Source organism: Notolabrus celidotus, chromosome 5 (genome assembly GCF_009762535.1).
Source record: "Notolabrus celidotus isolate fNotCel1 chromosome 5, fNotCel1.pri, whole genome shotgun sequence".
NCBI lineage: Eukaryota > Metazoa > Chordata > Actinopteri > Labriformes > Labridae > Notolabrus > Notolabrus celidotus.
Window position 1 is genome coordinate 14,638,297 of NC_048276.1, and position 26,409 is coordinate 14,664,705.

Here is a 26,409-nt window from a genome sequence, read left to right on the forward strand (position 1 = left end):
TCTGCCGCAGAGAGCCGGGATGAAAATCTGTCCTGTGAAGCCTATTTCTGGGCTCCATCATCTTTGCATTCCTCTCTTTCTCTCTCTCTCCCCCTCCTCCTGCTCTCCTTCACCCTCCGCTCTCTTCCTCCTTCCCCCTTCCTTTGCTCACGTTTGTGTGCAGATCTCAGTCTTGCAAACCACCTCTACTACCCATCTCTCTCTCTCTGCTCTGTGCTCTCCCTCTCCTCTGCCTCTGTGTCTCATGGAATCACTCTATCTCTGTCACACTCTCTGAGCATGCAACACCCCCCCCCCCCCCCGCCCCCCTTCTCCCCTCCTTTTCCTCCTCCTCTCATAGATCTGTTCTTTCTCCTCCCTCCTTCCCTCTCCTCCTTCCCCTCCCTCCCTCCGTCCTCTGGTAAATGTGCTTGGATTGCTTCCCTGCTTCACTTATGCTTGCAAGAATGCCTCCCACCGTACTGCTGTGTCTGTTCCCTGCCTGATGTTGCACAGAAAAGAGGGATTTCAGATCTAACCGTGCTGCCTTTCTATCCAGTTTTCTCTGCAATCCTTTGTTCCAGTCTGGAAGCTCAGCCGTGTTTCCCATACTCTCAAACGCTCTTTTCCTCATTTCCTCTGCCATACATCACCCAGCCCCATGGTTTTCCAGGAGAACGATTACAGCAGAATTGTGGCCCTGATCCACCCCATCCCCCATCTATCTCCCCATTTTCTCCATCTTACTGTACTGGGGATGACAACACACCTATATTACCCTGACCCAACCCTCATGCCCTTTTGTGTGTATTTCCTCTCCCTCATCTCCTCCTTTCTGCTCCTCATCTGTCCATCCCCCTCCTCCTTCTCCTCCATTATAGTCCCCCCCCCACCCCACCCCCCTCCCTCTCCGGAGAGATGAGCGCCGTATTGTACTTTGCTGTGACATTGAAAGCTGCATTCATTAGATTTATATTAAGGTGGTGCGGAAATGGGATGTGTCCCTCCATTACCCACAGATACAAGCGGATGAATGGGGGTGTTACAAATGCATCCAATGTTACAGCTACAGTAGTGACGTGCATGTGAAACGCAAGAAAAGACCCCCAAGTTTTTTTTCTCTGAGGTGTGAGTCACAGCAAGGTTCCCCATCTGAAGACTGAGTCAGGCTCTGCAGAACTAAATGATGACATAAGACCAGCTTATCAGAATAAAGTCATTGCTTTAGGTGACAAGTTTAATTCACTTTAGCTTAGCTTTGCTTTAGTTTAACTTCTTTGATTTTGTCTGACATGTTCTTCAAGTTGACACGTTATTTTTGTTTCAGATTGAGGTGCATGTTAAGGAACCTCCTTAACATCCTCTGTTGTATCTGGAATGACAAAGAGCAGTGAGGTGAGCAAATTCACAACCACAGCCCCTTACACAACAACCTCCACAGTGCATTACTTAGTGCATCGATCTATCTTGTCATGTACGTGCATGCACACATGCAAAAACCCCTCTTCATGTGTGTGAGAGAGAAAGAGCGGCTGAGTGGGGGAGACAGAGCAAGAGAGGAATCTGTTAGTTCAGCATCTTCAGTGGGGGGACTTGGGGTCTTTCTCTTACCAAGGACATATGGTGTAGGAGTGCAGGAGTGCTGTTAAGGCGAGCAGGGGGAGGAGGAGGAGGAGGAGGAGGAGGAGGAGGAGGGGGGGGGGGGGCAGGGGGAGTGGGATGGCTGTAGTTTGGCGAGGATCGGGATGTAAGCAGAGCAGCTGAAGCGCTGGCATCAGCCGGTCGAGGCTCCGGGAAGAGAGTTCAGGGCTTGATGGCACATGAGTGAGAGTGAGGCGCAGGTGTGTCCTCAGTGACCGAGAACAGCCGGTTCAAGCATGCTTAAACACACGTACTGTACTCACATTTATTGCCATAGATGTTTACATCAGTGAATTACAATCATATTAGTGCAATAGCTAGGTGACAATTCTAGGGTGAAGCCAAAAATATATCCCTTTTTCCAGTGCATGTTTTTCTGAAAGAACTACATTTCATTCATATATCTATCAGTTTCCCTCCTGTATGATCTCATCAAGATGCCCTTGAAACATATTCCATTCATGTCCCTGTATGCACTGCACACATCTCTCAGAGGTGATCAATATTTAAACCCATGTAATGTTTATGAGAGTTATATAAGAGGGGAATTATCCTCACAACAAGGACATCTGGTAAAATATGGAAATCAGAAGTGATAATTTATAAACTTGATTACAATTATGATGAATCATGGATGAGAATTCAAATAAGAGCAGAACCAAGATTTGTCAGTATGTCAGCAAGATCCTTTCTGTTACTACTGCCCACTTTGAGAAGGGACTGAAAGAAATATCAGTGATTCAGAAAATTATAAAAGTTCTGCATGTAAGTAATTGGCGAGCCGTTGACACACTCCATGTGTCTAATTTGGGTTGGCTTAAAAACTATGTTGTACCACCAGCTCCCTATAAAGTATGGTTGATTAGATAAACCATTAGATGATTAACCAACTTATAGTATAATGTCTGATAAGTATGTCAAGAGCAGAGCAAGTATGTCTAATTTTCTATTTTAAAATGTAACCTTTTTGAATCAATATTCAAATTCTATGTGCATATTGAAAGAGTTTTGAATCTTTTTCTGTCATGTCAAGATATAACAAAGTATTTTACACCTTTTGGGTTGTGTGTGATCACTGTTATATCGCTGTAAGTTCAGTGATTGGAGTTAACACATTTTATGTTGAAGTCTTACTTACATGAAACATGTAAATAGAGGAAATCAAACATATGGATTTTTCTGTGACATAGACCAGCTTAATTAAGATTAAGTGATAATCGTATCACTATATCAACTATATGTCTGTCTTAAGATGAAGCAAGTGGGAAAGTCACCTTGTCTGCCGTCACTCGGCTTCTGCACAGCAGCTGTCTGGCGAGCTAGAGGTCAACAGAAATCCAATGAGAGCTACAGTGTGTCCCGTAAACATCACAGCTTGAAGTGTCTGACTGAAAGACTTAACAACTTGGACTTCCACTATAACACTTTTGTATTGCTACCCATAACTGTGATTTCATTTTGTTCACAGAGACAAGTACCCAGTTGGCTTGATGAAGAAAGGTTGCCAGCAAACAGAGCTTTAATAATGTGGATAAAAGAGTTTTCCTGTACACAGTTATTTTTGCTATTGTTATCTCTTCAGGGAAATAAGATGGTTTACCTTAACTATATCCATCTATGTGTGTTACACAGGAAGTATTTATATCACATTTCACACAAATCTCTGGAGAGTAGATTATTCTCTGAAAATAAATCATGTTCACTATTCACTCAAAAAGAAAACCGGTCAGTGAAGGCCTCATTCATGCCCCACTGGAAAGCTAATGAATGAGATTATCAAAGTCAACGGATTATCACAAAGATGGTTTATGTGTGAGGCGTTGGTGCTGGTGTGGGCGCGCCCTCTTGTGGCCGTACAAAGATACAACACGCTTTCATCATTGAAGGCTCCAGGTTTAGACTTTAAATTCCTGATTTTAAACAATTATAATTGCGAGAAAGGAAATAAATAATTCAATGTGTATCTTCTCTTGTTGTATTCTATATAGTGTTTATCAGTGATGCACAGTAACAAAGTACATTTACTTGAGTACTATACTTGAGTACATTTTTTGAGTATCTGTACTTTACTTGAGTATTATTTTTTGGGGAACTTATTACTTTACTCCACTACATGCAGAAGACAATTATTGTACTTTTTACTCCACTACATTTCTATCAATGCTCTAGTTACTCACTACTTTAGCTTTGAAGTCAGCTCATGAATTTCCTTCTTTTCTGAAATCTGGTCCCTCAGACAGTAAAATGTGTTTGTGTAGTTCTGTTTGTCTCAGTGGTTTAGTCGTACCTGTATATCGTTCGTCTCCACAGTTGAACGTGGCGCAAACACGGAGCTAATTTCACTCAGATCAGGCAGTTCATTTAGAGGTGGTAATGATGGCTATAATTCTCCACCTGAGCTCCCATGGTCATATCTTCAGCTCGTGTTAGAGGTGTTTGAAATGAAGAATGATACTTATCCTTTGAAATGTTCTCCCTGTTTCCCTCTCTGCCCAAACAAACAAAAATTCACTGTCCAACCTGAGAAAGCGTATTAAGCTACGGAACAGTTGTTTCATTCCAGATGAACAATTCAAACTAGGTTGTCTGTGCTTGGAGTAACTTAGTTTCTGTTTTTATTCCATGGTATAGTTTTTAGAGATTTCAAGTTAAGTTTTCTAGATAAACATAATGTAACAGAATGTACTCCTATGTATTCTTGACTGCACTCATGTTTTTCTGAAAATACAATGTTTTGAGATTTTTTAAGAACTTTAAATATGTAAGTATTTTTAAAAGGAAGTACCTCAGTACTTTAACTCAAGTAATAAACTTACAGAGCAAATTTCACTTGTATTGGAGTAATATTTGAGTATCAATACTTTGACTTAACCCTCCTGTTATGTTGCAGGTTAAATTTACCCATTTTAAAGTTCCAAAATCTGAAAAAAAAACGTTTAAAGTATTTTTGTTTCGCTATGAAACTTCTTCTGCTTGGGTCAATTAGCGTAAATAACATATAAAATGAAAATTCCTTCCCCAAGGACACTTTGCCATTTGACTGCAGGAGCTGGGAATCGAAGAGAGACAAGTTGGCAGCCCTTGGAACAATGAGGGACAAGTGGGTAGAGCAACTTCCACTGCTCTATAATCCAGGCCCTAATGTCACAGTGGATGAAAGACTAGTGGCATTCAGAGGTTCCTTCCATTTTAGGAAATATATGCCTTCCAAACCTGGACAGCATGTGACAGAAGAGGTGTCTTGTGTTAATTTATCAACATCACTTCATTAAAAAATAAAATAAAATACAATTAACAAAAATCTAAGTCATGTAAAACAATTGTATTTATATTTAGGTCTGTCCAATGTACATTAAAATAAGTTTTAACATGAATTTTAATGGAATTAGAGTGAGTTATCCTCTTTGAACCATGATCTGTGACAGTTAAAGAACACCATTGCACTAAATATTGATTTAAATGGTTAGTAATGGAGTTATTAATGAGATTTTAAAAATGTTTTGGGGGATTTTTTTGGGTTCTGACACTTTTTGATCATTAAATATGCCCCGGGTTAAATTGACCCAGGAACATGATTACTGTCCCTGAGAAACGAACATAACAAGAGGGTTAAGTAATGAAGGTGTGTACTTTATCCACCACTGGTGTTTATCTGTCACAGGTAGACAGCATTAAAACATTGTATATTTGCCTTCACCAGTAGAGGGCAGGTTAGCAATATGTCCAACATGACAAACCGTGTTGATTCTGAGTGAAGAAGAAGAAGAGTGGCCCAGGGTGGCTAGCTGGTCTGTACATGTCAGAAAATTGACAGTGATGCTAACTTGGCCGCTGTAGTTAGAGAGTTAGCAAAAAGTGACTCAAAGCTTAAAGGAGGTGTTGTATGGAACGTAAACTCTCCAGGTGAACAGTGTAGAGGGTTATTAAACCTGTAAAACGTTCCGGGTCAGGTAACCTTTTCATATCGGTTTATTAACTGGTGAGCTAGCATTATAGCTGGCTAGCTGGGAAGCTCCTGAAAAGTAACGTCAGAGCTTCATCCAGTCATGTCTGCGGCCGGAGACTTCGGAAACCCTCTAAGGAAATTTAAACTGGTCTTCCTCGGGGAACAAAGCGGTGAGTCCGACACTTGGGATGAATGTTGAGGTGTTGTTCTCTGTGAGAGTCGCTGGTTTACACTGAAATGAGTGGATTGGTGATTAATATGAACCAGTGAGCTAGCTAGCATGAGCAGTGTAGCTGTAAACTTTAGCATTGCGACAGTAACTTGTTCTTTACTTCATGCTCACATTGGCTTTCTTCCTGATTTAATAACTGCAGTCGTTTCAGTAAAAACCTACTTATCAGCTTGATTGCTAACTTATAACATGCTATAGGTTGGAAGCAGCCAGTACAAAGTTACAAATGTCTTTTTAGAGAGATTAACAGGTTGTATAATGAATATATATATAATATAATAAATAACTTGAAGTTATTTTTTACATAATCACTCATGTATTCCGTCTTAGCATTATTATATAATTAGATGCCACAGTAACAGGAAGAGTTAATCATAATTGATGATGTGTATTCGATGATGCAAGATTCTTAGAGGTGAGCTCGTACACACGAGGAATTTGACGTGGTGAATGGGACACTGGTACTTGACAACAAGACAATAAGGACACAACACGACAGTAAGGACACAAGACAGTAAGGACACAACAAGACAGTGAGGACACAAGACAGTAAGGACACAACAAGACAGTAAGGACACAACAAGACAGTGAGGACACAAGACAGTAAGGACACAAGACTGTAAGGACACAACAAGACCGTAAGGACACAACAAGACAGTAAGGACACAACAAGACAGTAAGGACACAACAAGACATGACAGTAAGGACACAGCAAGACAGTAAGGACACAACAACAAGAAAGTAAGGACACAACAAGACAGTATGGACACAACAAGACAGAAAGGACACAACAAGAAAGTAAGGACACAACAAGACAGTCAGGGCACATCAAGACATAAAGGACACAACAAGACATTAAGACAGTAAGGACACAACATGACAGTAAGGACACAACATAACATTAAGGAAACAACAGGACAGTAAGGACACAATAAGACAGTAAGGACAGAACATGACAGAAAGGACACAACAAGACAGTTAGGACAAATCAAGACATTAAGGACACAACAAGACAGTAAGTACACAAAAGTAAGGACACATGACAGTAAGGACACAATAAGACAGTAAGGACACAACAAAACAGTAAGGACAATAAATATATAAACCTAAACACAAATCAAAAAATTCTAAATAAAAATCAAAATACTATGTACAAAGAAAGGTAAAGAAGTACTTTTAAAGACATGAAATAAGTTAAATTAGCCTTAGCTAGAGTGCACATGTAGTAGATGAGTATAATAATAAGATATGTTATTGAATAATTTACAATATTGCACATGGTTATGAAGTATTGCACTGGAAAATCAAAGTATTGCACATGTATGTGTGTGATTGTTCATGAGGGATATGGCCTGAGGGAAGAAGCTGCTCCAGTAAATATTGCAGTGATTTCATATTCAGATCAGTTCTCCAACACTGGTCTCTCTGAGAAGAGGCGATAGGTGCACCCCAATTACCAAACCTGCTCAGTAGCATTCCTGCACTCTTCCTACTCACCTTTCCTTCCAGACAGAGTTAACACAGGGTGTGTTGTGCTGGAAGAGAAAGAGGGGGGCAGGGAAAGTTGGGATATCGGACCCTTAATACTGAAAAAACACTGCTTTGTTTACTGAGCTTAAGCTGTGCCCTGTCTTTGACAAAGAAACAAAAAGTTTAGTCAGAATGTTGCACTTTGTATAATGTTTGGATGCAAGTTCTCTGCTCAAATATGATCTGTGACGCCTGAAAGATCCTGTGTCGAGTTTCTAACAAGCCTCATCAGAGACAACACTGAAAATTTCTGTAGAGTTATTTCTAATGCCTGAAACTGCTGCTGAAGGGTAGGTGCCAGACAAAGTGATCTACAGGGTATTTTGTTCACAACACATCTAATGGACATTTAACTTAAAAGAGAGCAGGTTCAGATTGTGTTCAAATCTGTGTTGTCACACGTAAAGGACAGAATCGCCTTTTCACAGGGGACCTACATCTCAACACAAACTGAAGGTGTCTCACAAAAGCTTTAATGTTTCAGAATTGTTTATTAGACAGTGTAGTAACGGGAAAAAGCAATGCATAAATGTAGAAAGTTAGTGTTTAATTGTACAGTTATTGTGCCCTGAAATGTGACTCCCCTCTCACAGGCCATGTGCTTTTCTGAGAGTCAGTGATCAGCCGGTGTACCTTGTAAAATTGTAAAAACAGCAGTGTTGCCTCTGGTCCGTCGTCATGACTTGACACACAGTGTAACTGATATTGTAACTGAAGCTCAGCAACATTGGCTGTGGCTGGGGAACGCTCTCTGCACGCCTGAGAGAGGCATGCCAGTGGCTCCCTGTAGTGATGGTTCACATTGTAAATATGAGTGAAAATGAAATATTTTTATATTCATATTCATATATATATATATGTGTGTGTGTGTGTGTGTGTGTGTGTGTGTGGTGTGTGTGTTTGTGTGTGTTGTGAAAGACAACAGGATTGTTTGTATGGACAAATCAGGTCAGTTCAGATCTGGACCTAACAAGGCAAAACATTTCAGTTAGTAAATAAGTAGGTAACCTGTTTCCCACCCTTACTTGTCACTCAACATTCCTCAGCGCTTTAACTTCTCCTTCAATAGTCAAAAGGATTGTTTGCCACACCTGTAGACTGTATAAATAATGGACGTAATATCCGTGACGTCACCCATCTGTTCCTGAGCGCTGTTTTGAAACCAATTGACGGTGGCAGCCATATTGGAAATGCGGAACTCAACCAGGCACTAGGGATGGGTACCTTTCACATTTGAACCGATAAGGTACCGATACCCGGTATCGGTACTCAACGGTACCAATTTTCAGTACCTTTGTTTGTTTATGTGGTAATAAATGTTAATTAGTTTAATAATAAAATCTCAACATTTTTGAATTTAACATATTTATTCATTTAACATGAAATGAACAGTAACAGGATTATATAGGTGATTAGATATACTAGCTGACGTCTAATTGCTCTTTCGGGAGTTTATGAATGAACACATGTAAGTGTCTGCAGACGGGAAAAAGTCAGTTCTCCGTCTCTTTATAATAACAGGACACACAACTTACTTGTTGGGCATCCACGCAAACAGGAACGATATAAACAGGACAGGTAGTCGGAGCGAGAGGGTCCGTCTCAACCTAATCCTCCTGCAGCTCTCATCCTGGTGAGTGCTCGCGCCCGTCAGCTGCAGGCTCTGATTGGCGCGCTCCCGCGCAGATGCAGAGAACAGTGAGCAGAGTCGTCCACCCGATCAGTCTCGAACTTAATTACTGGGCGAAAGTATGGAAAATCGCCTACTCTTCCACTCTCTTACAGTCACAAGGATGTGTTTAGGTACCGAAACATGGTACCATTTGATTTCACATGAATCGGTACTCGGTAGTACCGACGGAATTCGGTCGGTACCTATAAAAGTACCAAATTGAGTACCCATCCCTAGATACGGTACCTATACCCGGTACCTGGGAATCGGTATCGGTACTCAACGGTACCAATCTTTGGTACTTTTGTGTGTGTTTATGTGGTTGAGAGTAATAAAATCTCAAATTTTTTTAATTTAACATTTATTTCATTTAACATGAAACGAACAGAAACAGGATTATAGTTTACCTTTAAAATATCTCCAGCTTCTCTCCACTGACGTCAAAGTTTGATCATTGAACTTACGTTTTGATTGTTTCTGTGTCGTCTCTTAGTGGGAAAGACTTCGCTGATCACCAGGTTCATGTATGACAGCTTCGACAACACTTATCAGGTGAGACAAACACCTTCATGAATTAAATCCCAAATAATATTAACCATGTTGTTCTGAAACTGATGGTCAGCTTTACATTTTTAACTCTCTATTTTCAGGCCACGATAGGAATAGACTTCCTGTCTAAAACCATGTACCTTGAAGACAGAACAGTAAGCTCCTTTGTCTGCTCGTGCTTCACATTCCTTTATTCACTTCTTTGTTTTGTTTGTTGAGATTGCTTCTTATTGATTTTAAAACAAGGGGACACAGGGGGGCTTTCTAACACTGACGTGCTGTGACTGAATATTCTGTATTTTTCCTTTAAGAGTTTTCATCTTTTTAACAAGCACACACACGTTTGCTCTTCCTTCCAATTGTAAGCTGGGTGCCAATCCCCCACAACTGTCCTTCCTTTCTTTGTTTGCTTCTCCCCTCAACACAAGTTTTCTTCCTCTCCTTTCTTCCCCTCCTTCTATTTTCTTCATACCTGTTTTGAAAATGAACACCTTACTTGATCAGGAGAGGAGGGTTAACGACAAGTGAAGGGTGATTATTTATTTATTTCCCCCCCTCCAGGCCCAGACAGCTCGCTCTCTCTTGTGGTCATTCACTACCTGGCATGCCCTTCGCTCTCTGTCCTCTCTCTGTCCTCTCCCCATTTGTCTGACTTTATTTAGTTTCATTCAATTTGCTTTATGTCACTATAGCTTACCTCATTTCTGACCTCGCTTTTTTCTTGTTTTATTTTCATCCTCTCCGTTTTTTGTTTTTTTTTATGTGTTTTGTTTTGTTATTTTCCTCTTCTTTTATTCCTCCTCCCTTCCCCTTCCCCTTCCCCTTCTGGCCCCACAGATTCGGTTGCAGTTGTGGGACACGGCGGGGCAGGAGCGATTTCGTAGCCTCATCCCGAGTTACATAAGAGACTCTGCTGCTGCTGTGGTAGTGTACGACATTACAAGTAGGTGGATTACACGTGTGATCAGGTTTTTTAAAAAAACACGATGCATTTGTCTTCTTTCCTCAGAAGCAAATGAAGGTCTCTACATTCACACTTAAAAAAAATACTGCATAAGCACTGTTGGTTACATAATGTGATTCAAGCAGACATTCCTTTTGAATTAGATTAAAAATCTGTGTTTCAAGACCGTTTTTATCAGACTTGGCTAACCCATGGGATGTTCTTGTTTATCTCAGTGTAGCCTTCCTGTCACAAACAGGCCTGTTTTCACAGCTGAGGCGTTTCCCCTCCTGAATGCTGATGCTGTTTTTCCTGTCGCTCACTCATCTCTCCTTCAGACGTCAATTCCTTCCAGCAAACCACAAAATGGATAGACGACGTGAGAACGGAGAGAGGAAGTGATGTCATTATCATGTTGGTGGGGAACAAGACAGACCTTGCAGACAAAAGGTAAGCTGTTCCTCCCTCCTTTGAGAGCATACTAATGAATTCATTGATTGTTGCTGTTGGCCTGTCAATACTGAGTCCCTCAGTCCTTCCTGCTGCAGGAGATCAAGGCAAGTTAACACTGCTCTTTATAGATGTCAAAGCTGGGATTGACTTTTCTATGCTCTGAAGCCTTTTTCTATTTGTTTAATCCCACACTGATTAACGATATTGATATATGAATCCTTAACAAACAAATAAATTCCTGTGATGTTTGATGATAGTCTAGTATCTACTGTCTGATCCCCTCTATCCACCTCTTTAATGAAGTTATGCAATGTCTTTTGTGTGCATCTCTTAACCCCCCTTGTCTGCCACAGGCAAGTATCTATTGAAGAGGGTGAACGGAAAGCCAAAGAACTTAATGTAATGTTTATTGAGACTAGTGCTAAAGCGGGCTACAACGTTAAGCAGGTAAGACTGAGTGTGAGTCGTGCTCCGTGGTCCTGCTGAGGATGCTGCTGCCTGTGCACCCGCCTCCAAAAGTCCCTAGAATAGCAGAATTCAGAGGACAAACATGGGGAGTTGGGTGTTGAGCGAAAATTTCTTTCACAGTCACCTTTCGATTCATTTAGGTCTTCTAAAACAGGCATTTGGTAAGTATGTTACTGGATATTCAAGTCATTGTTAATCATCTGCCCAAATGTAAATACCTGAAGGTCTACTGGACATCTTTTGGTCTTGAGCACGTGGCAGCAGCAGCAGCAGCAGGAAGGGGCACGGCTTGTTAATCCACTTCAGTATAATCACAGTCTGTATTTTTCTCCCTTGTCTTCTTCTTCTTGTTGTCTGTTGTGATGTGTGCGTGTCCCCCTGTGGATGTTTGTGTATTTTGTGTGCGGTGGCTGGTGGGTCATCACAGACAGATAACCACAGAGGAGGGAGAACAGAGAGCGAAAGAGATGAATGTTCTGTTTATTGAAACAAGTGCAAAGACAGGCTACAATGTCAAACAGGTAGAGCGTGTGCACCTTGTGTGTGTTTGTTCATAGCGCTCATGCTCTCTTCTGATTGGCTTAAGTTTCACACATGCATGCGTGCGTAAAGGTGTGCTTTCTGCATTGACTGCCTCTATTCTGAAGTGAGGGTGGATTTGCTTTTCAAGCTCTTTCCCACCGACTTGAGATCATAATTAAGTCCACCTTTGATCATTAAGACTTTGAGGTGGGTCAGAGTTTGCGAACCAACAACCCCACTCCACTGATTCAAATATTTATGTATTTTCGTTGCTGTAAAATTTGCACATACATCCAGTCTAGGTCTACACATACACTGTGTGTAAGAAGTGGGCATACCTACAGGGACGTCACCCAACTTTAAATGGGACCAAATTTTACTAAAACTAATGACAAATGTGACCATAACCTTAAGTTTGAAATGGGGGCATTTTTTTCATACATTTCTGCTTTTATTTTGCAAGCACTAGAGTGGAACCCTAACCCTGTTTTATTAAAAGAATGCAGGTTAAATCCACCTCTTCCTGCACCTGGCTTCAGTTTGAGGAGCCAGAGACTATGCACACTTCTTTAATACAGTCTATGGTCAATATGATGATGTAAAGTGGGGGACGGGCATGTTTAGCATCATCATACATTCAACACTTGGCGTTTTTTTATTCATTTGAATCCATCAATTTCTAAAAATTCTCCAAACTCAATCAGTGGAAGGTCTCAACAAAGCAAATTAACAACCTCTATAGAGCCCTGTCTGCACTGTAGACATATGGCCTTTTGGTAACTGAAACGTCCGCTGCTTAATTCAAATCAAATTTAGAAATTTAGAAAAACTCTGTTGGGCATCTTCCTCTGTGCAAGCTTCAAGTGAGTCATGTGCCAAATCATGTTATGGGAGTATACACAGCACGCTGTCTGGTCTTCATCTCATGTTTTTTTCAATCTCTGAGTATATTTTTTTTGACAGAGTACATCTGGTTCTCTTTCCCTTTTAGCTTTTCCGCCGTGTGGCAGCAGCCCTCCCTGGCATGGATACCACACAGGACAAGAGTAGAGAGGACAGTATCCTTTGTGTTTATGTCAGTGTCAGTGACCAACATGACAGAGGAGATGCAGGAAGGCTCCTCGCTCTCTTACAGTCACTGCCAGAAGGAAGATGTAGTGCAGCAGTTTGACAGCGAGCTGTTGTTGTTAAACCCGTGTGTCTGGATAGATTTACTTCACCAGTGAGGGCACTTATTGTGATCCAGCTCAATATTTTTCTGGCTATTCTATTTTAAAAAATGATGCACCCAAAATCTGTGGCTAGAGCTGTATTATCATGGTCTGTTTGATTTATTGCAGTTACAAGTAGTTCAGATTGCACCAATGTCATGGTGTAAAACTGTCAAAAGCAATTCATGCAACAACGCCACTTTGGAATGTTAGATTTATACAGGGACATTTTGGCAGCTGTTGGTAGTCATGATATAAACATGAGTTTGGAGAGAGATTTCGAATGTCAACACTACCCCTCCCCTCTCTGCTGTTGTAACCCCGCCCACAAAATATCGTTCTGTGTGTTCATTGAGGGAATAGTGGCTTCCCAGCTAATCAGGGGGACGTAGTTGGACCGCCACTCGACCAATCAGGACAGAGGACTGGAGATTAGCTATGATTGGTCCGTCATAACGGGAACGAGGGGAATAATAACATTGCTTTATACATAGGCATTAGAAAACACAGAGATTTCACAATAGTCTCAAATTACTCCACTGATGAGTACCGATGGGTGTTATGACCTTTTCTCCAAACCCAGCAGAAAAAATTTACATTTTTGGCACCATTCCTATAAACAGCAGCTTAAAGGGGGGCAATGATACTTCAAAAATACATAGTATGAGGGAGTTAATCTGCAGTTGTTTAGCAATCATTTCATCAATTAAGATCAATAGCTAAATTAGAATGCAGCTGTTATAACACATATAATAATAACATAAGACGTTATTGATATCCAGGGGTAAAAAAAAAAAAAGTCTTAATCTAATGACATACTTGAGTGCACATGTGTGGGCAGAAAATACAGTATTTGAATGATATAATTTCAAAAACTATACAAGTTATAAGACAACTGTGCTCTCAACACTGAAACACTCTGTAAATCTAGATGCTGTTGGGAGCACACTGCTGACCAAATCAACCAAACTGTATCAGTAGTGATTTCTGGTGTAGTTTTTTACAGAATGCGTCAGCTTCCTCTTTTATTTCTTATTTCTGAATGTTAATACAAACTCTCAAGTCATACATTACTCATTGAAATTATACATTTTTTCTTAATGAAAAAATAGTATATAATAGTCCCTGTTTGTAGAAAAAACAAAGACTGCAGCTGTGTTTCTTTACAGTAACTAATGCCATAGCTGGAAAATAGTTGAACTAGCCTGCACTACATCCTCCGTGGTCTGGGCTGCGCTGTTCTGCTCAAACCAAAGATTTCAAAATGTGGAGCGTGCTAATTACATACAAATTAAGCTTGACAGTTTGAAGCTAAACTGAAAGCCCTAAAAATAGGATTTTCATGTGACTGAGATAAGATAAGATAAGATACTCGTTTATTCATCCCACAACGGGGAAATTCAGGGAGTTACAACAGAAAACAAGTTGGTGTGCAGTACAAGAATTCCAACAAGAATATATATAGAAAAAAATGTCCATCAGATCATGATCCTGAAACCCTTTTTCTGTTTCATAAAACATGATTCTAATTTATCTAATGGCTCTGTCGTGTCCTGCAGTGGAAAACTACCAAGTAAACAACAACTTTCAATTTATACAAAGTTCAAGAGTTATCCTTGGAACTTCTCTTGTGCACTTGAGTTGTATTTTTCATGTTCTGTGCTTTTCCTTAACTCTTAAACCTTTCAGTGATAGACATCAAGCTAGAGCCACCAGAGCTACCTGTCAGTGAAGGAGGCTGTTCCTGCTAATCCCAGCACCTGTCGTTGCTTACATAATTTTCACTCTGGCTGTTTTCCAAACCCAGTCAGTTTTTCTGTATCAGTCCCTTTTACTGCACCCACCTTTGTTCCCCAGCCTGAAGAGAACACTACATCTGTTATCCTCGCCATTGTGGAAACCTGCTCTCTCATCTGAAACACTGAGAGTCATTTATCACAGAAAGTGAATATTTGCACTGTATCACACACACACACACGCACACACACACAAACACACGAACAAACACACACACACACACACACACACACACACACACACACACACACACACACACACACACACTGGTACGTTGAAACAGTACTCGCAGGTAAAGCTCAGCGTCCGAAACAGAACTCCTGTTGTCAATCAGTAGAAATAAAAGATGTTCACATCGCTGATTGTGTCTAAAGATCACTTTCAGAACCAAACTGAAAGAAATGAAATATATTAAACTAAGGTTTGTGACAAAGAGTGAGGATATTCTTCATAAACCTAAATACTGCTTTGAGCTTTATATGCACAATGTGATTGTGTTGTGCATATGTCAGTAAATGTAAATTGTGCTGTTGCAACTAATTGGCAAGCATTCATTAATGAAATGTGTTATCGGCAACCTGTGATGTTTTAACTGCCTGGAATTATTTGTGGAAATAGCTGAAGTAAATCTAACATCATTTGGGATCTCACTTTTTTTTCTCACATACCCACAGTGCAGCTGAAGATGGGAGCCCGGAGCTTATTTTAAACTCAATGTTTGCTTTGTGGTTCCTGTTCACGCAGAGTCCCGGTTCTCAGGCACGATTTAAGCTAGTATACTGTCATACACCACAGCATGGGCTTAAACCAACACACAGCACATACACTGAACACTATCACGTCACCTTCCACATTACCGTCCTTCCTTCCTCTCCTCCCACACTTTGTCCGTTGAGTTGGGTTATTTTTACCTTGGCTCCATTTTCTATGACCTTTTTATTTGGTGAGATGTTTGATTTTTTTTTTCTTTCTAAGGATTACAGCTATCATAGATTTAAACTGTTTCCTTGATGATAGTGTATGAGGAGGATTTCTCATAAAATACAAGTCATAATCATAAAACCCAGCACAAACATTAGGTATGGAGATGTATGCCTTTTGGACTTTAATTGTAGAGGGCTTCCATGGATTTATCTAGATAAGTTTGGTATGATGTTTTACAAACACTTTAAAGGCTTCTTTGGTTTGTTTTTATTTTCTGGCTTTGATCTTCTGTTAGTGATTATTCTTCAAGTGTATTTAATCCACAATGACTTGTAATATTTATTTCTGTTGGATTTGTTTCTTTTTTATGACTGTTAATATCGTCACTTTTGGTATGAGTCCTGAATCTCTAATAAAAATATGCATCCATCTGGACCACCTTTAACAGAATTAGTAGAGAGCATCTGCAGTGCCCTTTACACCTCTAAATGGCTATTTGATCATACTTATAATACTGTGCAATTTTGTGTGAACTTATGGAAGAGCGTCCGATTTGTATAGCATAGTAGTCCTTAATGTTTCTGTCTGGAATGGTTTTAAATGAGAAAATAAAAACACATTTGTCACTGCTGCTGGAATTCATCATTGCTTTATTTGGCTGTTAGAAATAATACCTGTGTAGTCTACGCTCTGAGGAAGACCACCTGGAGTCTGGACTGAAACGGCTCCTGTTACATTTTTAATCTGTCAGTAAGTCAAACTTTCAGGAATGAAATCATCAATAACAGTATCTAAGTTGATTTCTGTATAAGTGCCAAATTTAGTCAAGTCATTTGGAAGGAATGGGTTTTATCAAACTCTGAGGGAACAATATTTAAAAGTAAACTAGAACAATACTTGCAATACTCTCTTGGAATACAGTAACAGCACATATTGTAAAGAGGTAAGCAGGTGAATCTCTGTAGACTGAGCTAAAATGTTAAGACTCCAAAGTAAGTTAATGAGGTATAAACTATTGATTCTACTAAAGAAGAGAAGTCTCTCTGTATTTATAAAATAACTTCTAAATAGGTTGGTGTGTACGGAAGAAATTATGGCCACCAGAGAAATAAAAGAAAATTATGGTCAAACATTTTTTTTAATTATTCTGAGATTAAAGTCAGAATTCTTAGATTAAAGTCAGAATTCTGAGTTTAATTTCAGAATTCTGAGATTAAATTCAGAATTCTGAGATTAAATTCAGAATTCTGGGATTAAATTCAGAATTCAGAAAAAAGTCAGAATTCTGAGATTCGAATCAGAATTCTGAGATTAAAGTCAAAATCCTGAGATTAAAGTCAGAATCCTTAGATTAAAGTCAGAATCCTGAGATTAAAGTCAGAATTCTGAGATTAAAGTCAGAATCCTGAGACTAAAATCAGAATCCTTAGATTAGAGTCAGAATCCTTATATTAAAGTCAGAATTCTTAGAAAAAAGTCAGAATTCTTAGAAAAAAGTCAGAATTCTTAGAAAAAAGTCAGAATTCTGAGATTAAAGTCAGAATTCTGAGATTCTACTCACTTAAAGGATTAGTCGATCAGAAATTTGCAAGTTAGTAATGTTTTATTTTTATAATTTTCTAAAGAAGTTATTTTTTTCTACAAGTGTGTTCATCCCTGTCCGAGATGCAGTGCGCCTTTTAACGGAACTCCCGCGAGATTACCTGCAGCTGCTGTTACCTTGGAAACCAAGTATAACAACCACTGCTCTGAGTTAATTTTTACACGTTTTCTGTGTAAATTGTAGGAGCCTGAAATAGGAGTGAATTCAATATGATTATGAGTAGCGACTACTACGAGACGCTGGAAATAAACAGACATGCTCCAGACGCTGAAATCAAAAGAGCGTAAGTTTTTGCTCAACCACCAAAAACTGGACCGCCCTCACAGCTGTTCATTCTCACACTTTCATGTTTTATTTATCTAGATATCGACGTCTTGCATTGAAGTTTCATCCGAGCTGCAGAGAGACTGGTAGCGTGGAGAGATTCAGTCAGCTGGGGGAAGCATACGACGTGCTGAGCGACCGTAAGTAGACAAAGGGAGGTGGAAGTTATTCCCATGGTTATTCCTTAATATGTGATTACTAGTGTGGCGTTTTAACAACTCTGTGTCATGAGCAAGGGAGGTCAAAATGAGATGAACACTGGACATACCATGACCATTGAAATTGAAAGTTAAGTTTCAGGGTTTTTTTTAAGTGCGCAAATCACTCTACTCTTGTTTTGAGGGGCGTCGCCAGGAATTCTGCCCCCCCCCCGAAAAGATATCTCAGTGGGCCCCATCACAACAGCTAACCCTACAAAATACAACATTGCTGCTATAATACTGGTTTATTTGCATTAAACAAAAATATATGCTTAAAACTGGTTAACTGACTCAAATTTAAGCTATATATATATATATATATATATATATATATATATATATATATATATATATAAATATATATATATATATATATACAGTGGGGCAAAAAAGTATTTAGTCAGCCACTGATTTTGCAAGTTCTCCTACCTAGAAAGATGAGAGAGGTCTGTAATTTTCATCAGAGGTACATTTCAACTATGAGAGACAAAATGAGAAAAAACATCGAGGAAATCACATTGTAGGATTTTTAAAGAATTTATTTGTAAATTATGGTGCAAAATAAGTTTTTGGTCACCCACAAACAAGCAAGATTTCTGACTCTCACAGACCTGTAACTTCTTTAAGAAGCTCTTCTGTCCTCCACTCGTTACCTGTATTAATGGCACCTGTTTGAACTTGTTATCTGTATAAAAGACACCTGTCCACAGCCTCAAACAGTCAGACTCCAAACTCAACCATGGCCAAGACCAAAGAGCTGGCGAAGGACACCAGGAAGAAAATTGTGGACCTGCACCAGGCTGGGAAGAGTGAATCTACAAGAGGCAAGCAGGTTGGTGTGAATAAATCAACTGTGGGAGCAATTGTAAGAAAATGGAAGACATACAAGACCATTGATAATCTCCCTCGATCTGGGGCCCCATGCAAGATCTCATCCTGTGGGGTCAAAATGATCATGAGAACGGTTAGCAAAAATTCCCAGAACTACACGGAGGGATCTGGTGAATGACCTGCAGAGAGCTGGGACCAAAGTAACAAAGGCTAACATCAGTAACACACTACACCGAGAGGGACTCAAATCCTGCAGCGCCAGGCGTGTCCCCCTGCTTAAGCCAGTACATGTCCAGGCCTGTCTGAAGTTTGCCAGAGAGCATATGGATGATCCAGAAGAGGACTGGGAGAATATCATGTGGTCAGATGAAACCAAAATAGAACTTTTTGGTAAAAACTCAACTGGTGTGTTTGGAGGAAGAAGAATGCTGAGTTGCATCCCAAGAACACCATACCTACTGTGAAGCATGGGGGTGGAAACCTCATGCTTTGGGGCTGTTTTTCTGCAAAGGGGACAGGACAACTGATCCGCGTTAAGGGAAGAATGAACGGAGCCATGTATCGTGAGATTTTAAGCCAAAACCTCCTTCCATCAGTGAGAGCATTGAAGATGGAACGTGGCTGGGTCTTCCAGCATGACAATGATCCCAAACACACCGCTCGGGCAACGAAGGAGTGGCTCCGTAAAAAGCATTCCAAGGTCCTGGAGTGGCCTAGCCAGTCTCCAGACCTCAACCCCATAGAAATTTGTGGAGGGAGTTGAAAGTCTGTGTTGCCCAGCGACAGCTCCAAAACATCACTGCTCTAGAGGAGATCTGCATGGAGGAATGGGCCAAAATTCCAGCTACAGTGTGTGCAAACCTGGTGAAGACTTACAGGTAACGTTTGACCTCTGTCATTGCCAACAAAGGTTATGTTACAAAGTATTGAGTCAAACTTTTGTTATTGACCAAATACTTATTTTCCACAATAATTTACAAATAAATTCTTTAAAAATCCTACAATGTGATTTCCTGGATTTTTTTTTCTCATTTTGTCTCTCATAGTTGAAGTGTACCTCTGATGAAAATTACAGACCTCTCTCATCTTTCTAAGTGGGAGAACTTGCAAAATCAGTGGCTGACTAAATACTTTTTTGCCCCACTGTATATTACAACTTCACCCAAATGCAACTGCACAATATTGACCTTCAGACTGTCCACCCCTGTAAATAAGAGTATTTGAAGCCAAGTGACCTCTTGAATAACAACAAGGGGGTATTATTTGGTATAATTTAACTGCATTAAGTCATAATAAAACTCTAAAAACCTACAGTTTGCTTGCAATCAGATTCAGCCACACTTGATGCGCTGAAAATATGACAATTCCCCACTTTAGTATCTCACGGAGCTGGAAAGAAATTCCAGAGAGGAATTCAGAAAGTTTGTTTATTTATTCAGACAATTTTAGTTATCTTATTGCAACTTATAACAACACTAAAGAAAAGTGTAGTAGAAAACACAATTTATTTCAGGCCCATTAAGGCCCCCCCCCCCTCCCCACTTGGGCCCTAGGTAGTCAGTTCCACTTTTCCCCCCCAACTACGACGCCCTTGATTGTTTGCATCATGTTCACCTCCTTGCATAGTGGACAACAGTAGTTGCTGTCAAAGTAACCTCCAACAAGTGATATTAAAGGGTAACTAAACCCCTGACTTTCGGCTGAAGAGCATCTACCCAGGAATTTCAAAAACTGCCATTGTAACGTCAATGTATAAATTTAGACAGGGCTGGAGTTTGTGGAATGTGGTGAGCGAAGTTGTATAGGTTACGATGACAGATGCAAGTACCAAATATGTCACCATGAACTCAGCCAGCCATTAGAAAAACTCCATTGCAGTAGTCAGGTTTCGACCAGCAGATGGCAGTCTCTACACATTTTCAACACAATTTGAGGAACTTTAATACTTTATGCTCAACTGCTGGTGCTCAACAGCACAACTAAATCCCTGTATAAATATATTCTCAGTAAAAAAATTTTAAAAAAAGCTGTTTGGGGTTTACTTACACTTTAAAGAGGGGATGAATAAGGAGAGGTCTTGATTAACTGTTTTTGCTAATGGACTTTTCTTTTTCGTAAAATGATCAGAACAGTAATGTAACAAGTACATTTAGTAGGTTTGAATAAGGAAATAATATATAGGGAAGAATATAGAAAACTGAATAAAACAGTTTTTTTTAATAACAATATATAATATTTATTTCTTTGCAACAGCTCAGAAAAAGGCGACTTATGATAAGTTTGGTGAGGAGGGTCTGAAAGGTGGAATCCCACCTGAGTTTGGCAGCAGCGGCGCTTGGTCATCTAAATATGAATACCATGGGAACCCAGACCAAACATTCAGACAGTTCTTTGGAGGCGACAACCCATTTGCAGGTGAAAAAAACAACAACAACACACCATACATTGAATGTGCATATACAAATGGACATATTACATTTGCTTTATGTATATTTTTTTGCTAGACTTCTTTACAAATGATGCACCACTTCAGTTTGGTGGACTGCAACAAGTGGTGGTGAAGACACAGGACTGTCATATAGAGAGAGACCTTCATCTGTCTCTGGATGATCTCTTCCATGGATGCACTAAAAAGATTAAGATCTCTCGCAGGGTAAGTGCTAACTGTGTAACCATGTCTTGTAGTCAAAGACTCTGGGATCAATACATCATTCATCCATTCTTCAGATATACTGGGAACTCTTGATGTGTCACTTGACTTAATTCTAACTGATAAATCACAACACAGTTCAAGCTGAATGAGATACAAAGTTATACATTTGGATTATTTTCCAAACAGGTTATGAATGAGGATGGATGCACATCCAGTATCAAAGACAAGATCCTGAATATACATGTGGAGCCTGGATGGAAAGAGGGCACAAGAGTAGTGTTCTCCAAAGAGGGAGATCAGGTAACACAACTTTGGTGTTAACATATTATCGTTATGGCTTCTTCAGTTTGATATGATTGTCATTATTTATTTTAAATGGGTTATTTTATTTTAAAAAGCTTGGTCAGTTATTGTACTGTATTCTCTTTTGCAGTGTTTCCTACAAGAATGTATGTTATAGCTTGAGTTTTGGCCTATGGCGCTGTCCCTGGTGCTGATTTACTCAACTCTAGAATGTCCTTTAAAGCTCAATCAAAAAAATGTTAAACAAATGGAACTCATTGAATTCAATATTATCTTGAGTCTGCTGTTAACTTTACAGAGAAATTTACAAATTGAGTAAATTATACAATAAAGATATGTTCTTCACAGAAAAGCACAACATGTACTTAGTGATATTTTTTAAGTTGTTTTTCATACTGAATTACATTTCTGGCTTTCACCTTTGTAGCCTTTAAAAATCTCTTCTACATTTTTAATTAAAGATCTATCAAAATTTTCTTTAAAACTTTAACATGTTTGTTAGCTTTGATTAATAAGTGATTAAATTTATATCAAATACAGCTGAATGGACATTTGTTCAAGTTGCTGCCTGTAGGTGGCCTCAGCGGATGTCTTTTCTTGCTGCCACACTTGTTTGAATGCAAATACACCCTGTAATGAGAGATCAAGAAACTGCTTTTTTTCCTTCCTTTTTTCTGTAAGCTTGAATTCATTTGGCAAAAACAAAGCAGGTTAAAAAAAACCTACCTTTGATAAACTTATTAATAAGCTTTTTTTTCATTTTTAGGGGCCAAACAGCATCCCTGCTGATATTGTGTTCATAGTCCGACAGAAGAGTCATCCTCTGTTTGTAAGACAACAAAGTGACCTGATATACAAGGCCCAGATCTCTTTAGAGATGGTGAGTAATGTTTTAATGTGAGCTCAAAAAAGGTTGTTTTAATGTAATGCAAGAAGAATAATCCCCTCACCTCTCCTACAGGCCTTGACTGGATTCTCAGTGGATGTGGAGACACTAGATGGCAGGCTTCTCACTATTCCTATCAATGATATAGTGCAGTAAGTGCTTTCCTTTATACATTTATGCATGAAACTGTAATCCTATTAATCTTAATATTAATCTAAGATGCTTAACTCTTAATATGTTAAATATTTAAATCAATGAAGAGAGAGACAAGGGTACAAAAAAGCTACCACTTTATAGAAACAGTACAAATAAGAAGTAACATTAGTGAAGGATTTATTCTTCTCATGCATATCATTTGTCTTTCTCTGATCTGCTTGTTTTAACACATCAGCCCTGCATACAAAAAGGTAGTGACTGGAGAGGGGATGCCGCTGTCACAGAATCCTTCTCAGAGAGGACACCTCATCATTACTTTTGAAGTCCAGTTTCCAGAGAAGCTCTCAGCTGAGAGGAAGCAACTCATCAAGCACGCTCTCAATTTTAAATTTTGATGCATTTCTTATACATGTGTTCTTATCGTGTTACATGTAAACACCATAACTGTGCTGCGACACCAGCCTTCCAGCAGATGATCACAGTTACAGCATTGTTGTGCAGTTGTGATTTGCTGCCATCATGGCTCGTTTCAGCTGCTCATATGTAACAAACATCACCACGTTCCAGGAGCCCAGGCGCAAGAACGACGGCATGAAACTGAAGAAGAATAAAAACATAGATTGTAATCAGTTCATATTAAAAGCTGCTTTTTAACATTTAGTTTATAAACATTTACTTCCTCGCTTTCTTTACATTCAATTTACATCTTCATTAACCTGTTAACTTTTGTCCATGTAGCCAGTGCTTACCCTTTATAAAAGGCAAGTGGTCCCTCCTTAGTCATCATGGCCACAGCACAGCTAAGGACACCGTTGTACTGGCCGAGAGCAGCATTCATATATCTCGTTTTGACCACGTCAACTGGAGAGGCGATCACTGTTGTGCATAAGCCTGCACCAAAGGCTGATATAAAGTGGCAGGGCAGATTATCTGTGGAGGAAAGGCTGTGAGTAACTGCTACAAAGAGATAAAACAGCAGGCTAATAAATCATAACTGCATGTTACTGTACTGCGGTTGTTGTTTTACCTGTCAGGGGAGTGGACTTCAACAGGGTGTCCTTGATGAAGTCATATGTCACCAGCTCAGTACAGTTAACAATTGCATTTCTTGCAATGTTTGGAGCTGTTCCTGCAGGAGAGAGGGAAGAATGAGTATATGCATCATCATTAGAAATGAAATTTAATGTGTAAACCAGTCAAGCCCAAGTTACCTTTCCACAGTCCATTAACTCCTTCCTGCTTTGCAATGGTCTTGTAAGCATCAATAGTGCTACAGTAGCGCCTGGCGTGCCCGGGGGACCTGGCCTGAGCCTGGAAGCGGACTTTCACCACATCTGTAGGCTGAGCCAAAGCAACCGCCATTGCTCCAGTGGTGCATCCTGCGAGCAGCCGAGTGCCGATGCCAACATCTAAATCAGAAAAGAGAGAGATGTTGGGACTGATTGGCACTGAACTCCCTTACCAACATAACATGACGTTAATTAAATAAAATTCACAATCTCATGCACTCACGGTCAGAGCCTTTGGTGTAGAACTGCTTAACAGAGTCGTAGAGACCAATCCGGACAGAGGCAAAGCTCATCTGTCTCTGCAGTCCTGCAACCAATCCACTGTAAAGGCTGCTGGGCCCTTCTGTGCGCACCATGGTGGTGATGGTGCCAAACACTCCTCGATACTTCACTGCAGACTTCTTCCCTTTAGCTGCTAAAGCTTTAGACTCTCCTTGGATCTGTGCAGGATGAAAGGTAATGCCAGGTTAGGGTAAGACAGCATGGGAAACCTGCTCAATTTGTTTTTAGGAGTTTTAGTTTGATAATCACAAACAGCTTGTTTACCTGCAGCCGCACTTTGGCTGTGTCAAGAGGAAAAGTGAGCAGGTCAGCAATGCAAGCTGCGGTTCCTGCTCCCACAAACTTCACAGCTGCTGATGGAGGCACATCTGCAGGTCCAAATCCGACCATTTTTCAATTTAATTTTGATCAATGTAAGGACTGAAAATTGGCTTTTTATTGTGGACACAGGGCGAGGAGCTCCTTCAAAATCTGGAAAAGATACAGATCACAGACAAGACATTCCTAAATTTTTGGACAAAATGTCTTCAAGGCTCATTTAACATCTACATTAAGCTAACAGCAAGTCCTAGAGTGGAGATTTTAAAGATGCTAAATGAAACCCGGCTGTAAATGACATTCTGTACATGTAGGGAAAGACTAGGCTCACAAATAAAAAAGAAATCGGCAAATTCATCACATTGAGTAAATTATGTATTTGAGTTTTATTAATTTCTGCTTCATAAAATAGATTTCTCAAGTTACATTTTTTTGTTTTTAATTCGTACCCTTATTTCAGCACTTTAGGACAAAAACATCAGAGATCAGGATTCTCTAAAGGTGTCCCTCTGGCTGAATCTTGTCCCAGCTATAGATTGGTTTCCTTGTTTTTCCATAGAAGGTTTTTCAGAAGCTATGAGTCTTAAAATCATACTCCAAGTCCTAGAAAAGACAGAAAAAAACGGTTAGAAACAATAGCAGTGAAACAGAATAACTAACACAAATATGTCAAAGAAAAAGTCTTACCAAAGGTTTTGATTGTGGAAGTTAAAAAGCCGGGATGAGAAGCCTCTTTCTGTGTGGATATCCAAATGATAAGCAAATGGAAAGCATGCAGCAGTGTGGGACAGAGAGCCTCTTAAAATAAAGCCGTTGTTATATCATGGCATGTTGTGCTGCTGGGGCCCCACCCCCACTACATCTATATGGATGCCTACTGGTCCAGTGAAAAGACTATAAAGCTGTCTGTATGACAAACAGCCTGTCCGCGTGATAAACTGGGGTGGTTGTATTAGCAATATTAGTGTTAAAATGTGAACATGTTTTGCTCTCTGTTTTCTTTGCATCACAGTCAAGCTCTAATATGTCCTCAAAACCTCACACACACAAAAAAAAGACCTTTTAAGTGTTTTATCTGAGGGGCACAGGAAAAGTGAGTCCACTAGTGAAAATAAATTGTTTAATTGCGTTGCTGTATTCTGTAATTTGCTAAATGTTATTAAGTCATCAGATCTGTTTAGGTCTGTATGTAGCCTCATGGTACAGGCAGCATCCATTATTGGAGCAAATGCTGAGTCATGCTGAAAACACAAGAACACACCGTACATTACCCACCAAATTGGATCCGCATGTTCAGACCCTTTAGAGTCTCACCACAGCTTGTTGTTTTATTGTTTCTGACTCCTCCAGCAATGATTTGTGAGAGGGCATGTGTTTCTAGAAAAATCATACTTTTTAAAACGTATAGTTACATTTCTTAACAGTAGTGTGTGTGTGTAAAAATGTTGATCCTTGATAAGTAATAGTATAATTGATTAAATGTCAGCTGAAACTTATGTAATAGAAAATATGTGGACATCAATGCTTTGAATGAACTCTTGGGTACATGCTGTCCTATAGATGCAGCTGTATGGTAGCCTTGTGATTGTGCACTCAAGTGTGAAAATGCATTTTGACATTCCAGACTCATCAATGCCTGTTTAAAGAAAACCCACTCCATTTATTCAGAGGCACCATGTCAGAGTGGGACCTTGCTA

At 39.7% G+C, this 26,409-nt stretch overlaps 3 protein-coding genes across 8 annotated transcripts; 2 read left to right on the forward strand and 1 right to left on the reverse strand.

Annotated features, from left to right (window-relative positions):
• Positions 1 to 5,266: 5,266 nt before the first annotated feature.
• Positions 5,267 to 16,505, forward strand: LOC117812762 (ras-related protein Rab-6A). Of its 6 annotated transcripts, none has more exons than XM_034683679.1 (8): positions 5,267 to 5,736; positions 9,494 to 9,552; positions 9,651 to 9,704; positions 10,378 to 10,492; positions 10,831 to 10,942; positions 11,841 to 11,934; positions 12,927 to 12,993; positions 14,842 to 16,505. In XM_034683679.1, exons 1-8 carry the CDS (start codon positions 5,667 to 5,669, stop codon positions 14,895 to 14,897), a joined length of 627 nt encoding a protein of 208 aa, XP_034539570.1. In that variant the 5' UTR covers positions 5,267 to 5,666; the 3' UTR covers positions 14,898 to 16,505. The 6 variants fall into 6 exon arrangements, with proteins under 6 accessions (XP_034539570.1, XP_034539568.1, XP_034539572.1 ...); XM_034683677.1 differs by having other exon boundaries at positions 5,280 to 5,736; positions 14,836 to 16,505; XM_034683681.1 differs by having other exon boundaries at positions 5,307 to 5,736; positions 10,387 to 10,492; positions 14,836 to 16,505.
• Positions 16,506 to 17,566: 1,061 nt separating this feature from the next.
• On the forward strand, positions 17,567 to 23,498 carry dnajb13 (DnaJ heat shock protein family (Hsp40) member B13). Its single transcript, XM_034682812.1, has 8 exons — positions 17,567 to 17,753; positions 17,834 to 17,934; positions 21,079 to 21,240; positions 21,330 to 21,478; positions 21,665 to 21,778; positions 22,548 to 22,661; positions 22,743 to 22,819; positions 23,059 to 23,498. Exons 1-8 carry the CDS (start codon positions 17,680 to 17,682, stop codon positions 23,216 to 23,218), a joined length of 951 nt encoding a protein of 316 aa, XP_034538703.1. The 5' UTR covers positions 17,567 to 17,679; the 3' UTR covers positions 23,219 to 23,498.
• ucp2 (uncoupling protein 2) lies at positions 22,941 to 25,538 on the reverse strand. The gene is made up of 8 exons (XM_034682813.1): positions 25,400 to 25,538; positions 25,162 to 25,315; positions 24,659 to 24,865; positions 24,336 to 24,552; positions 24,035 to 24,232; positions 23,851 to 23,952; positions 23,573 to 23,753; positions 22,941 to 23,420 (listed from the first exon to the last, which is right to left on the reverse strand). Exons 3-8 carry the CDS (start codon positions 24,782 to 24,784, stop codon positions 23,306 to 23,308), a joined length of 939 nt encoding a protein of 312 aa, XP_034538704.1. The 5' UTR covers positions 24,785 to 24,865; positions 25,162 to 25,315; positions 25,400 to 25,538; the 3' UTR covers positions 22,941 to 23,305.
• Between the last annotated feature and the right edge of the window lie 871 nt (positions 25,539 to 26,409).